Genomic DNA, 15474 nt, shown 5'->3' on the forward strand with positions numbered 1-15474 from the left:
AGGGGAAAAGGGAGACATACCTGTAATACTTTCAACAATAAAAATAAATTAATAAAAAGAAAAAAACATAATTTTGTTTACTAAGCATATTTAACCATGAAACTTTTTACTCATTGAATGTCTATTAAAATGCAGAAGAATACTTTGGAATATTGGGTAATATCTACCTAATACTATTTCTAAATATTATAACAGAGCAATATTGGGGTGTGCATGCTTTTTAATATTACTTTCATTTTCTTTTAAATAACACTAAAGGAAATTAATTCAAATAACCAAATTAAGTGTATATACACTTAAAAATACCTAGATTAAAACACACACGCACACACCATTTAGAGTCAGAAGTCCTGGGTTGAATTTCCACTTACCTTACTGATTCATACTCTATCAATCTATCCTCAACTCTCAAGTGGGCATTACATGGCTATTACAAGGATCATGTGAAATAACAGATATAAAAAGAGAGATGTTCCATAAGTTAAATATTCTCCTAATTGCTCCGTTTTCCACTATGCCTTTTCATATTCTTTCAAGATTTTATTTCTATTTTTTAATTCTAATCTAAAAAAAAACCTCATTCTGGAGAGGATACAAATACACCAAGAATAAACTATCTTCAGTGAGTATTAAATTGGATTAAGAGAAAAAAATGGCACCAAAGCATCACTTAGTATGATTACTTATATTTAAATACCTTGTGAAGTTCCACTCTCTTCATCATCCATTGTAAGATCAATGACACCACCTGAATCACTGGCTGTGGCTTTTCCACTCTGAAAAACAACACACCTTCATTTTGCAAAAGAAACGTTGGCAGGCATAAAGGAAAAATGAAATAATACTGAGGAGAAACGAAGATAATGAAAACCTGGTTCAATGATTGCATGACTTTCTCTTGTGTACAGTAACACGCTGTACAGGCATGCAGCTGAGGGGCCACAGGCTATGCCATGTAGCCTAGGTGTGTAGTAAGCTATACCATCCAGGCTCGTGTAAGTATTCTCTGTGATCCCCTAACGACGCATTTCCCAGAAGGTACCTCAGTTAAGCGGCGCATGACTGCAAATGCTAATCATAATTACTTTATGATAGATTACACCGCAGATTAACTAAAATCAATTTTTCATCTGCAAATCTCAAGTTTTGTTAAGTTAAAGAAAACCAATTCTTCAGGGTACAAAATTCAGGCCCAATCCCAAGACAATGATATAAATTCTAGGTCCTACAATTATAAACCTTTCTATGACAATGATTTCATAGAAAATGACTTAACAAACACAAATCTGTAAAACTCATATTAAAAGTACTTAACAAAGCCTCAAAGAATGTAACAGAACCTAGTCACCACAACATATCTCTAGGGTTCACATTTCAAAATTTACTAAATTTTGTATTTATCAAAAATTGCCCCACAGTGAGCCAGTGGCCAGCCCCGCCCATCTACTTCCTTCCCTGGACGCCCTACCGGAGCCTCTCTAGACCCGCAGAAGCAGCTCTTGCTGCGGTTGAAGGCGATGGCCCGAGGCCCCCCACCGCCCTGGCCTGGGTCCGAGAACCTGGCCCTCATCCCTGTGAGCCTCCACCCTTCCACCGGGGCAAGCCCAAAATGGCTGCCCCCCCACCCCACCCCCACCCCCCGCCCGCCAGGCCCCACAGCCTCTGGCTCGCCCTGCCTCTGCCTCCAATCCCCGGGTTCTGTGAGCTGGAGATCAGAATTAAGGCGCAGATTAGGATTAAGGAGCTGGAGCTGCTCACCATCGCTGGGGAAGCTTCGCTCCCAGGCTGCGCGTGGCTGTGCGTCTGTGCGCGACCACCACGGGCTGCCCGGCCCGGCGCCTGGGCTCCCCCTCCTGGGCTGCGTGCCCCTCCCATCCCCTCCCCCACAATATGGCCTCGGGCTCAGACTCCAGCACCTAGGAGTGCCGGATCCCAAATCGATCCCAAATCGGTCCTCCGGGACTCAGACTCCCCCATCCTGGATTTCAACCGACTCTGTTCCCCACCACAAATCTGAACATCACCGACCTTTTGTCCCCAAATCCATCTTCCCTCCATCCTGAGCCCTCAGGGTATTCTGGACTCAGAGCCCCCAAACTTGGAACTCCATCCGCCACACCGCCTTTGTGAACTTTAAGCCTCCTGCACAGTAATATTACTACCCCTGGAGCTCCACCCACCACAGACCACCTCCTGCAGATACCGGAGATTTGAGTGTTACATTAAACTGGGGTCCTGATGGGAGGTGGGGGAAGTAGGTGAGGGTCAGTTAAAATGCCTGCAGGGAGCAGATGGGGATTGTGCAAGACACAGGGGACCCACATAATAACAATAACAACAAAACCAACAACAAAAATTACTAGACAAATATGCAAAGACCAGTAGAATACAACCAAAGACAAAAGGTAGTTAATGGAAAATGGTTCCAAGTGAAGCCAGATTTTGAATTTAGCAAAAACTGCAAAGTAGCTGTTAAAAATATATTCAAAGGCCCTAGCCAGTTTGGCTCAGTGGATAGAGCATCTGCTTAGGGTTCCGGGTTCAATTCCCGTCCACCGCAGGTACCTTGGTTGCAGGCTCCTCCCTGGCCTGGGCCCTGGTCCTTGTGTGCAGGAGGCAACCAATTGATATGTTTCTTTCACATTGATGTTTCTCTCTGTCTTTCCCTCTCTCTTCCACTCTGTAAAAATCAATGGAAAGGTATCCTCCGGTGAGGGAGGGAGGGAGGGAGGGAGGGAGGGAGGGAGAGAGAGAGAGAGAGAGAGAGAGAGAGAGAGAGAGAGAGAGAGAAAAGAGAGAGAGAATTAAAGGAAATACATTAATGAATGTGCAATTAAGAAGTAGAAACTGAAAAACAAAAATAAAAGGGAAACAGGAGAATTAAGGTAAAATGTTTTTTAAAATCCCATAAGATTAACACAAAATAAAGAGAAAAAAAAGAAACCACATAGAAACAAAATTTAGGTGAAACAAATTTTTAAAATTATAAAACAGAAGACCTAAATACAACCATATCAATAATTATACCACATGCCCTGACCGGTTTGGCTCAGTGGATAGAGCGTCGGACTGAAGGGTCCCGGGTTCGATTCCGGTCAAGGGCATGTACCTTGGTTGCGGGCACATCCCCAATAGGAGGTGTGCAAGAGGCAGCTGATCGATGTTTCTCTCTCATCGATGTTTCTAACTCTCTATCCCTCTCCCTTCCTCTCTGTAAAAAATCAATAAAATATATTTAAAAAAAACAATAATTATAACACGCGTAAACAGACTAAAATTTCCTATCAAAATATATGGATTGTCACATGGGATAAGACATCAAGAAATAACTTTGTTTCTTTCTCCTAGATACTCACTTTAAATATGAAGACATAAATACACTGAAAAAAGTAAATATAAAAAAGCTGCTTGGAGAACCAAGATGGTGGCATAGGTTAACGCCGGAGTTTGCTGCTTTGAACAACTACTTCAAAAGTGAAACCAAAAAACGGAAGGGACATCACCCAGAACCACAGCAACGCTGGCTGAGTGGAAGTCCTACAACTAGGAGGAAAGAGAAACGCATACGGACACTCAGAGGAGGCGCAGTGCTGAAGTCAAATTCTGAGGTGCGGAGTGCGCGGAGCGGGCTGGCGGCGGAGGGCGCGGTTGGCGTTTTCAATCGGGAGGGAGTCGCAGAATCTGAGCTCCAGATCCGGGCGAGTCTTTAGGGACCCAGACTCAAACGGGAGAAGCGGGACTGTCTGGCTTCGGTCAGAGCGAGTGCAGCTTTCTCTCTGAGCTTTGCAGCGGGTGCTGGGACTCTGAGAGGCAGAGCCCCTGGGGACAGGACTGAGAGCCGCCATAACTGCTCTCTCTGGCCCACCCTGTTGATCCTGTGCGACCCGCCCCGCCCAAGCCCTGCACACAGGCATTTGCCGGATAGCCTCAGGCAAACGCTAGATTAGCACCTCCCTAGAGGACAGAAGTTCTCTCACTGCTGACACAGCTGATTCTCATAGCCACTTGGCCTGGAGGTCAAACCCTCCCTGGAATTAGCTACAACAATCAAGATTTAACTATAAGACTGCGAACAAAGACCACTAGGGGGTGCACCAAGGAAGCATAACAAAATGCGGAGACAAAGAAACAGGACAAAATTGTCAATGGAAGATATAGAGTTCAGAACCACACTTTTAAGGTCTCTCAAGAACTGTTTAGAAGCCGCCGATAAACTTAATGAGATCTACAAGAAAACTAATGAGACCCTCGATCTTATATTGGGGAACCAACAAGAAATTAAGCATACACGGACTGAAATAACGAATATTATACAGACTCCCGACAGCAGACCAGAGGAGCGCAAGAATCAAGTCAATGATTTGAAATGCGAGGAAGCAAAAAACACCCAACCGGAAAAGCAAAATGAAAAAAGAATCCAAAAATGCGAGGATAGTGTAAGGAGCCTCTGGGACAGCTTCAAGCATACCAACATCAGAATTATAGGGGTGCCAGAAGATGAGAGAGAGCAAGATATTGAAAACCTATTTGAAGAAATAATGACAGAAAACTTCCCCCACCTGGTGAAAGAAATGGACTTACAGGTCCAAGAAGCGCGGAGAACCCCAAACAAAAGGAATCCAAAGAGGACCACACCAAGACACATCATCATTAAAATGCCAAGAGCAAAAGATAAAGAGAGAATCTTAAAAACAGCAAGAGAAAGAAAGTCAGTTACCTACAAGGGAATACCCATACGACTGTCAGCTGATTTCTCAACAGAAACTTTGCAGGCCAGAAGGGAGTGGCAAGAAATATTCAAAGTGATGAATACCAAGAACCTACAACCAAGATTACTTTATCCAGCAAAGCTATCATTCAGAATTGAAGGTCAGATAAAGAGCTTCACAGATAAGGAAAAGCTAAAGGAGTTCATCACCACCAAACCAGGATTATATGAAATGCTGAAAGGTATCCTTTAAGAAGAGGAAGAGGAAGAAAAAGGTAAAGATACAATTTATGAACAACAAATATGCATCTATCAACAAGTGAATCTAAGAATCAAGTGAATAAATAATCTGATGAACAGAATGAACTGTCGATTATAATAGAATCAGGGACATAGAAAGGGAATGGACTGACTATTCCTGGGGGGGAAAGGGGTGTGGGAGATGCGGGAAGAGACTGGAGAAAAATCGTGCACCTATGGATGAGGACAGTGGGTGGGGAGTGAGGGCGGAGGGTGGGGCGGGAACTGGGAGGAGGGGAGTTATGGGGAGGAAAAAAAAGAGGAACAAATGTAATAATCTGAACAATAAAGATTTAATTAAAAAAAAAAAAGAAAAAGAAATTTGAGAAGATTAGAGAAAAACTATCAAAGCAGTGTTTTTCCATACTCTCAATGCCATGCTTATAAAATTCACTGAGGTTGGTAGCTGGACAAAATCAAGGACTGTGATAAAACCACAAACCAGAAGCTGAAGTCATCCAGGAAGGTGTACAGAAAAGCAAAAAGATCAGTAAATGGCTCTGGTGAGAAGGTAATAGGGCTTGGAAATTAAAATAAGTGACTGAAGAACAAGGAAAAAAAAAAAAAAAAGCTGCTGTGACCATGTAAATATTAGACAAGATACAAAGAGGGAAACTTTATAATAATAAAATGTCCTATTTGTCTATTTCTTCCATAAATTTGGTAGCCTTCGTGTCATGTTTTGATGCTTTATTATGAGATGCATATTTTCCTATAATGTATACTCTATAATAGGACAAGAAGGTCTACAATAAAATCTAATCTATATTTTTATTGGTCACAACCTAACATACAACTTACTATCTATTATTATATATTACAGGTAGTTTCCTAGCTATGTTTTTTTCTTGAGAAATAAAATTGGTAATTATTTCAATAATTATTAATAGCAATTATAAGATTAGAGTTGACACTATTGCTATAGGGCTCTGTGTTAAATGTTTTATATTGATTAACAAATTTAATTTTTATAGTAATCCTATGAAGTGGGAAATAGCATTACCCACATTTTATAGGTGAGAAATCCAAGGTATTAAGTAACTTGCCCAAAGGCTATCCACTAAAAAGTGACAGGAGCCAGGCTGTCTGACTCTAGGGCTTATTATTTCTATGCCACTAGGTGCAGATTTATAAACAGACACATATACATATACATAGGTACCTTTACATTTTTTCTGACATCACTTCTGAGAAAACGTATCTAATCAGAGAAATCACACATTTATATCTGCATTTACAAATCTTACTAAAGTTCTCAATTTAAAACTATAAAAAAAAACAACCCTTAGTTGTTGTCAAGTAGGTTTTATACTAAGAATCTATTTTATTAAAAGTTATCTAATGGTGTATACTTCTCCAATATGACCACTCTCATTAAGTCAACACTAAGAAAACTTCAATAGAGGGTTGTGTTTTGTGGTTTTCTTGTAATGAAACAAACAAAAAGAGCATATATGAAAAATTACAGTAGGGGACTTAACCAATTGTGAAGGAACTTAACACAGAACACCTGGTTGTTCACTTTTTGCACATCTCTCCAAGGGAACTTGGAACTATAACTGAGACTTGATTAGCTACCAAGAATGTGGCCTTTGAAAAGTTTCCATTAATGATTAATAATTTTCTTTTGAACACCTTGAAAAGTGGAGTTTGTCATACTGGCTTGTCAAGATTGATTCGCACAAACATCAAGATTATTGATGTATGTCTGATTTTACTATTAGGGTTTTGAGTTTCGACTGGTTACATAGAAAGTTATTGCTATATGACCAGCCCTTTAAAATACCTCAGACCTTGAGAGTTAGTCAGGCTTCTTTGGGCAGAGACTCTTGGTACTTGTCACTGAAGTTAATAATAAGAGAGAAAGCACATGCTATGTGATGATGGATAGGGGAAGATTTAGAAACTTGTGTCTAACCTCTCTGAACCCTACTTGATGCTTATCTTTTCCCTGTTATTTTTGCTTTCTATCTTTTTGCTGTATAAACCGTAAGTACCCTGCTATGGGCCTTATGAGTCTTTCTAGCACAGTGGTTCTCAACCTGTGGGTCGCGACCCCTTTGGGGGTCGAAGGACCCTTTCCCAGGAGTCGCCTAAGACCATCGGAAAACACATATATAATTACATATTGTTTTTGTGATTAATCACTACGCTTTAATTATGTTCAATTTGTAACAATGAAAATAAATCCTGCATATCAGATATTTACATTACGATTCAGAACAGTAGCAAAATTATAGTTATGAAGTAGCAACGAAAATAATTTTATGGTTGGGGGTCACCACAACATGAGGAACTGTATTAAAGGGTCGCGGCATTAGGAAGGTTGAGAACCACTGTTCTAGCAAATCAACCAACTTGAGGGTGAACCTGAGTCCCTCAAATCAGCACTATAATTACAGACAGCAGCATAAAAAATTCTACATTTTTTATAATATATGCTGATAATTTGAATAGATAATTTTTACACTATATTAAGTATATTGATGTATTATATGAAATGAGATATGTGAAAAAATATGTTATAATAATACATTCTATGTGAAATATGTTGACAGATAATTATTTGGAGGACATTAGAGAAATCTTCATTCAATGACTACAAAAAAAGATAATATTTTACATATTTAACGAGTTCCTAACTAGGTCTGATTAAACAACAACCATTTCCATACAGCCCATTCAGATTTTTTTGAAACTCTACTAACTTTAAAGTGTTCAACCTAGTAAGATTTGTCACAGAAAAAAATAAGTTAGCCATAAGTAATCAGAAAGGGACACTCTTTCCAATCACAGGCTGTTTCACAGTGTTTTATATTTGCCACTTAGGCAAACAGCTGGACTGTCAATTATATAAGCCAAGCAGTTAGTCAATATAATAAAATAACATTACCTCTAGGAGAATTACTAAGCAAAGAAAGTCAGTTCTTGTTCAATATTACAGAGAAGCTGTTTGGAAATCTTTGAAGAGTTGTAAAGAACACAGAATAATTTTCATTGTATTAAAGAATACTGGTAGAAATCCATTGTCTTGTGGACTATAATTAGAATTTTAATTTGAAACAGAAGGAAAATCTTACCTGTGATGTGCTATCAGCTGCTTTCTTAACAGAAGCATCTATTGTTTTGTTTGTCTGGTTTTCTGAGGAGTCAAAATTTAAAAAGTCAGCCATTTTTAAAAGCACCTAAAAATGTGAAAAGTTGGGTTGTGCTTTATATACATAAACATGCATACGTATACACACATACACACACACACACACACACACTTATAATTTACATAACTATAAGAGATTTGTTACCCAGCATGCACCTCTCTTTGACTTAAATTGTCTCTAGGCTAAGCATTAATTATTCAAAAGAACAAACTGATGGTGGCCAGATGGGATGAGGGTTGGGGGAAAAAGCTAAAGGGATTAAAAAATACAAATTGTAGTTACAAAATAGTCATAGGGATATAACATATACCGTAGGAAATATAGTCAATAATATTGTAATAACTATGCATAGTGCCTGATGGTTACTAGACTTATCAAAGGAAACACTTCATAAATTATATGAATGTCTAACCACTATTCTATAACTGAAACTAATATAAAATATTGAATGTCAACTATAATTGAAAAAAAGAGAATGCATACAAAATGTAGTTAAAAAAAAGAGTTTAAAAGATTTTAAATAAAGATACAATCAAGCTCTCCTTTTGCAATACTTCAAAGTACACATATATACAAACATAATCATAAAATATGTCATAGGGGAAAATATACAACAGAGAAAACAAGACACAATCAAGTACTGCGTAGTAAACTAGAGAGGGCAGAACCTATTTTTAAACTGTTCAAATTTGGAAGATGTGAATGATGAGCACATAAATGGGTAGGGAAAATATGTGATGTTTATTTTCCTCTTTTAAGCGTACATTAGGTCAATTAGATACTTTAAAATAAATTTGTTCTATTCATATATTCCTGGCAAATGTATTATAAAATAATGCTTGCTACAAAGCCTAAATAAAAAAATTCACCCAGATTAGAAAAATGCCTAAAAGTTAAATACAAATGCTAGCCTCTCACTCAAAACAAACTCTCTCTCAAATCCCATTTTAACAACATAATTTCTTATGTAACTAAAAACTTATTAAAAATAACCTCCAGGATATTCCATTTACTTTGTTTTTCTAATGATGCTAGCCACTTCTACAAACAAACAGAAAAGTTCAATTATCTACAGATCATTAGCAAGCTTTTATTTCTATTATTAAAGCTACACAGTGACTTACCAATTCTTGGGGTAGTAGTGCTGCTCTGTTCTGCAGGAGATGAAGTACTAAAAGCAGAAATTGGAATTTTCATCTGTATAGGACCGCGATTATTTGATGGACTGTAGAGTCCTGATGGGCCTACTGTGGGTAAAGAAGTCCTTGTGGCTTGTACAATAGAGTGCGCTGTTGGAACAGCCTGTACAGCAAGTGTTGTTCCTAATGGTGCAGCACTGGCAGGAGAGTTCCTTTGAATACTAGAACTGGGCACAGAAGTAACGTTGTTTGGTTTAGTGGGATTTGGCAAGGATGGCAAGGATACTGGATTTTTGGTGAGACTGCTCACTGTAGGTGGGCTCTGTACAGAAATGAATTCAACGTTGCCAGATGGTTGATTAGTTACTAAAGTCCCGGGATGGCTCTGTAGGAGTTGAGGCTGGGAGGATACCGCAACAGGTACATGCAAAATCACTGGTAATGATTGTAACGAGATTGTAGGTTGGGGATTTCCACTAGGCACCTGAGTAGTAGCAACTACTGTAGCTGTGTTGGGTGCAGGAAGAATTGATGTCAGAGAACCCGAAGTCACTGGAGTCTGCAATTTAGGTTGACTACTGACAACTGTTGAAGGAGTGACAAGATTGGTTGAAGACACTATAGAAAGAAAAAAGAAATCTCAGTTTAAATGGCTACCTCCATTTATCAGCTAGGATAATATAACACAATAATAATTTAATGGATTGCAGTAGATACAGTAAAGTCCTTCATAATGAAATCTTTTCCAGATTTAAATTCTTGAACTTCTTTGAGTTAAATTTGTAGAAGCATTTTGCATCTATGATCAGTATATTATGAAAACATCACATGGTTTATGATTAATATGGAGGACTGCTATCTCCTATTCAAAACAGTGTCTGAAAATTACTGTAATAACTATAGCATAACTGAAAAATAACTGAAAAATTGGTAATATTGTTTAGATATTTTTGAAACTACATTTAAAACATTACAAATGCTTTGGGACACTAGCAATATATAAACTCAAATAGAAAGTCTAGTAAGCATCATCACTATTAATGAATAGGCAAACTTGGTCATGTATCTTATCATTTGGACCATATGAAATCAGATCTACGGATCAAGTTGTATTGAATTGCCTGGGAGAGGAACTAGAGACAGAAGGTTGCTTACACTGACACTCTATTAACATTATATAATACTAGAGGCCCAATGCACAAAATTCGTGCCTCATGGCCCTGCCCTGCCCCCCCCCCCCCACTGGTCATTCCAGAAGGTTGTTCCACCATCTGGTCTAATTAGCATATTAGCTCTTTATTTTATAGGACTAGAGGCCCAGGGTACAAAATTCATGCACAGGTAGGGTCCCTAGGCCTGGTCAGCGATCAGGGCTGATCGGGGCCTTCCAGCTGCTGGCTGGGGCCTTCCTCCAACTGCTGACAGGGGCTTTCCTTCCCCGGCTGCAGGCCGGGGCCTTCTTTGTCCCATGCTTCCCCCTGGTGGTCAGCACACATCATAGTGAGCAATCAAACTCCTGGTCTCCTGGTCGAACTCCTGAGGGGACACTTTGCATATTAGCCTTTTATATATATAAATGGAAGATGGCAGAGTGTCGATGGGAGATGAAATAAGGAAGCTAGATGGCTAAGTGTCTTTCTCATTGATCTGTAGTCTTTCTTCCAAAATCACAGGCATACTGAGAGCAGCAATTTTCAAGGTATGGTTCAGTGGGATACTTGGGATAATTGCGACCTTTTCAGGAGCTTGCAATATCAAAACTATTTTCATAATAATAATAAAACATTATTTTACTTTTTCATCAGTAGATATGTGCACTGATGGAGCCAAAGCAATGATGAGTAAAACTTCTGATACTTCAGTACAAAAATCAAGTAGTGGTACTAAAAGTATCACTACATTTTTTACCATCACATGTTCACAGTAAAAAAAGCCAACAAAATAGCCCTATATGGCTTGGCTCAGTGGATAGAGCATCAGCCTGCAGACTGAAGGGCTGCAGGTTCGATTCTGGTCTCTCTCATCATTGATGTTTCTCTCTCTCCCTCCCCCTTCCTTTCTGAAATCAATAATAAATAAATAAACAAACAAACTACTACTTGATTTTCAAAGAAAATATCCACAGTTCTCTAAAAGAGCTAGCCTTTTCCAACCACATATTTGTATGAGGCAGAATTTTCTTCATATATTTCAATCAAAACAACAAACTTCAACAAGGAATGCAGATATAGATATAAGAATCCCGCTTTCATAGGGATCATAATGTTTTAAGTGAGATAAAAGAAATGTATAAAAATGTAAGACAATCATACTCTTTTCATTACTTTTTTAAGCTTAGAAGTTATTTTTCATTAAAACACGTGTTGCAAAATAAGGTGTTAATAATTATTTTTTAATTTGTTAATCCTCACCCAAGGATATCTTCCCATTGATTTCTAGAGTTCAAGGAAGGAGGAGAGACAGAGAAACATCAATGTGAGAGAGATACATCGGTTGGTTGCCTCCCGCACTCACCCGACCAGGGCTGAGGATTGAGTCTGCAACTGAGGCACATGCACTCAGCCAGAATCAAACCTGGGACCTTCAGTATGTAGAATGACACTCTATCCACTGAGCCCAACTGGCTAGGCAGTGTTTATTATTTTTTAATGAATAAGCAAACATTTTTTGAATTTTATATTCCTACTAGAGTAAATATCAATTAACATAACCCACACAAACAAAAACTTTGGGATTCTTAATAGTTTTTAAGATTATACAGGGATATGGTGACTAAAAAGTTTGAGAACCACTACAGTAGAGATTTCAATTTCTGTATTTCCATGCATATATGGAATCCTAATCTACACTAATAAAAGAGAAAAATGGTAATTGGTGTACGGCACTACCCTTTTCATTGGCTAATCAGGGCTATATGCAAATTAACTGCCAACTAAGATGGCAGTTAACTGCCAACAAAGATGGCGGCTAATTTGCATATGTAGGCACAATGCAGGGAGGTGAAAGGGAAAGCAGGAAGAAGCCCCCTGCCACTGACAGTGATCAGAAACCCAGGGGCGAGCTAAGAGGTGGGGGGCAGCCATGATCGGAGAATCAGGCACCTTTGCCGCCCTGGCCAGTGACAGCAGGAAGTAGGGGTGAAGCCAGCGATGGGAGCTGGGTACGGTCGAAGCTGGCAGTCCCGGAAGCTAGGGGTCCCTTGCCTGGGCCTAAAGCGGAGCCCACGATCGCGGGGCAGCTGCAGCTGCGGGTCCCCGCTGCCCGAGCCAGAGGCCTCAGCCAGAGGCGTCCTGCAGGGGCAGGGGCGGAGCCCACACGATCGCGGCGCCCCCCGCTGCCACTGCGGGTCCCCGCTGCCCGGGCCGGACGCCTAGGCCAGAGGCGTTAGGCCTGGGCAGGGACGGAGCCTGCAACCTCAGGGAGCTGGGGGTCCCCTGCCCAGGCCTAACGCCTCGGCCAGAGGCGTTAGGCCTGGGCAGGGGCAGAGTGGGAGATCGCGGGGAACTGGGAGTCCCCTGCCCAGGCCTAATGCCTTGGCCAGAGGCGTTAGGCCTGGGCAGGGCCAGAGCCTGCAACCGCGGGGAGCTGGGGATCCCCTGCACAGGCCTGACACCTCTGCCGGAGGCCTCAGGCCTGGTCAAGGGGCTGATCCGGTGATTGGTGATCGGAGGGTGATGAGGGTCAACTCCTCTGGCCGAGGCATCAGGCCTGGGCGGGGGGCGGAGCCAGGGATTGGAGGGATATGATGGTCCCCTTGCCCAGGCCTGAAGTCTGGGTCAGAGGCGTCAGGCTTGGGCGGGGGGTGGAGCAAGCGATCAGAGGGAGATGGGGGTTCCCTGCCCAGGCATGATTCCTGGGCCAGAGGCCTCAGGCCTGGGCGGGGGTCAGAGCCAGTGATCGGGGGGAGATGGGAGACCCCTGTCCAAGCCTGACACCTCTGGCAGAGGCATCAGGCCTGGGCAAGGGGCCGATCAGGCGATCGGAGGGTAATGGGGGTCTACGCCTCTGGCCGAGGCATCAGGCCTGGGCAAGGGGCAGAGCCAGCAATCGGAGGGGTCTGGGGGTCCCCTGCGCAGGCCTGACGCCTGGGCCAGAGGCATCAGGCCTGGGCTGGGTGCAGAACCAGTGATGGGGGGGAAATGAGGGTCCCCTGCCCAGGCCTGACGCCTCTGTCAGAGGCGTCAGGCCTGGGCAAGGGGCCGATCCTGCGATTGGAGCGTGATGGGGGTCAACGCCTGAGGACTCCCAGTATGTGAGAGGGGGCAGGCTGGGCTGAGGGACACTCCCCCCCCCCCCACCCAGTGCACGAATTTCGTGCACCGGGCCCCTAGTCTCTATATATAAAAAGCCAGCAACCAGAACAAAAGACCGTAATAACCAGAATGACTGGTCATTATGATGCCCACTGCGGCCAGCGAACCGCCTGATCAGAGGGGCTCGCTGGCCAACCTCCTGCAGCCCCTTCCCCCGGCAGGCCCCACCCCCGATGGGCCCCCACCACCCTGATCAGCCCACAGCCCATCCCCCTGGTGGCCCTGCCCCTGACTGCACACCCCCCTACTTCAATAGGGGGCGGGCGAGCCGGCCAACCTCCTGCAGCCCCTCCTCCTGCCTGGCCCCACCCCAGATCGGCCTCCCCACCCCAATGGGGACGGGCCAGACAGCCAACCTCCCGCCATCTCCTCCTTCTGACAGGCCGGACCCCACCCGTGCACAAATTCGTGCACTGCACCTTTAGTGTTTAAATAAAACTATATACTTAAGCACTCAATTTTAGATCAATATGCTCAGTTTCTAGCAAATTTCATCCTCAAAAGAAAAGAAAACCAATGCCTCCAATTACACTAAGAAAATGTATTTCAGTGTTAAAAAATATTGTTACCTGTATTCACAGGGGTTTGAATGGATGGTGGTGTACTCTCGCTTACATTTCTTTTGGACTCCAGCAATTGTCTCACTGTACCTGTGTTTCTATGAAATATATATACACAAAAATAGTCAGTCATGAATATAACATTGTAGGGAACATCAATTTATGTATAGATAAAGCAGTGGCCCATGGGGAAAAAAAAGAGTGGCTAGACATAGCTATTGCAGCATTAAATTTCAAGTGAATGCACTGAGGGAAAACTACCACATATACTTCAGAACGCTATGGGCAGGAGGGGAGGTGTCCTATGGCATTAGGGAAAAGTCTTCCTCTTCTATTCTAATGTCCTCAATACTTTTACCTGAAAACCAAATGTAGGTCCTAAAATCTGCAGACACTAGCTTTTATCACCCCTGACCAAAGCATTTCTCAGTTACTTGAGAGAATACTATTTAGTACAAGTGATAAAAGAAATCTGCAATGACCAAAAAAAGCCTTATAATAAATTACCAAAACCAGTATCCATAACAAAGCAAAAAGGAAGGAAATACACTTAATTTGGTATACCACTTGTCTCTATACAAATACCTAAGATTAGATTCCAAGATGTTTCTGCAAAATAAAATCAGAAACTTGTTCTCTTATTTTATTACTTTATTTTTTTTAAATCTTTATTGTTGAAAGTATTACATATGTCCCTTTTTTTCCCCCCACTGACCCCTTCTAACCACCCCACCCACTACCCCAGGCCTTCACACCCTATTGTCTGTGCCATGGGTTATGCATATATGCATACAAGTTCTTTGATCTCTTCCTACCTACCCGCACCTTCCCACTGAGATTCTACAGTCTGTACCATGCTTCTATGTCTCTGGGTCTATTTTGTTCAACAGTTAATTTTGTTCATTAGATTCTACATATGAGTTATTTGGAAACTTGACAGACTTGCTATTTAAAAACCTTGCACACTATTGATGGAAATGTAAATTGGTGCAGCCACTATGGAAAACAGTACAAAGCTTCCTCAAAAAATTAAAAATAGAGCTACCATATGATACAGCAATTACACGTCTGGATATTTGTTTGAAGTAAACCAAAATACTAATTAGAAAAGATATATGCACAACCATTTTCAATGCAGCATTATTTAAAATAACCAAGATATGGTAACAACTTAAGTGTTCACCTATGGATGAATGGGTAAGCAAACTTTTATACATATACGCACATAGGAGTATTATTTAGCCATAAAAAAAAATTTTCCCATTTGACCCCCAACATGGATGGATCTTGAAGACA

General features: G+C 41.5%; 1 protein-coding gene across 2 annotated transcripts in view; it reads right to left on the minus strand.

Moving 5' to 3' along the window:
* Positions 1-15474, minus strand: part of LOC118650026 (activating transcription factor 7 interacting protein) — a 120694-nt gene that overhangs the window by 26211 nt on the left and 79009 nt on the right. For both annotated transcript variants that reach the window (XM_036297763.1, XM_036297762.1), the window contains 4 exons: positions 14188-14276; positions 9291-9923; positions 8089-8150; positions 698-776 (listed from right to left, as the gene is read on the minus strand). In XM_036297763.1, the coding sequence (XP_036153656.1) occupies positions 698-776; positions 8089-8150; positions 9291-9923; positions 14188-14276 (863 nt within the window). The remainder of the gene's footprint in view (positions 1-697; positions 777-8088; positions 8151-9290; positions 9924-14187; positions 14277-15474) is intronic.

Source organism: Myotis myotis, unplaced genomic scaffold (assembly GCF_014108235.1).
Source record: "Myotis myotis isolate mMyoMyo1 unplaced genomic scaffold, mMyoMyo1.p scaffold_m19_p_3, whole genome shotgun sequence".
NCBI classification, from domain to species: domain Eukaryota; kingdom Metazoa; phylum Chordata; class Mammalia; order Chiroptera; family Vespertilionidae; genus Myotis; species Myotis myotis.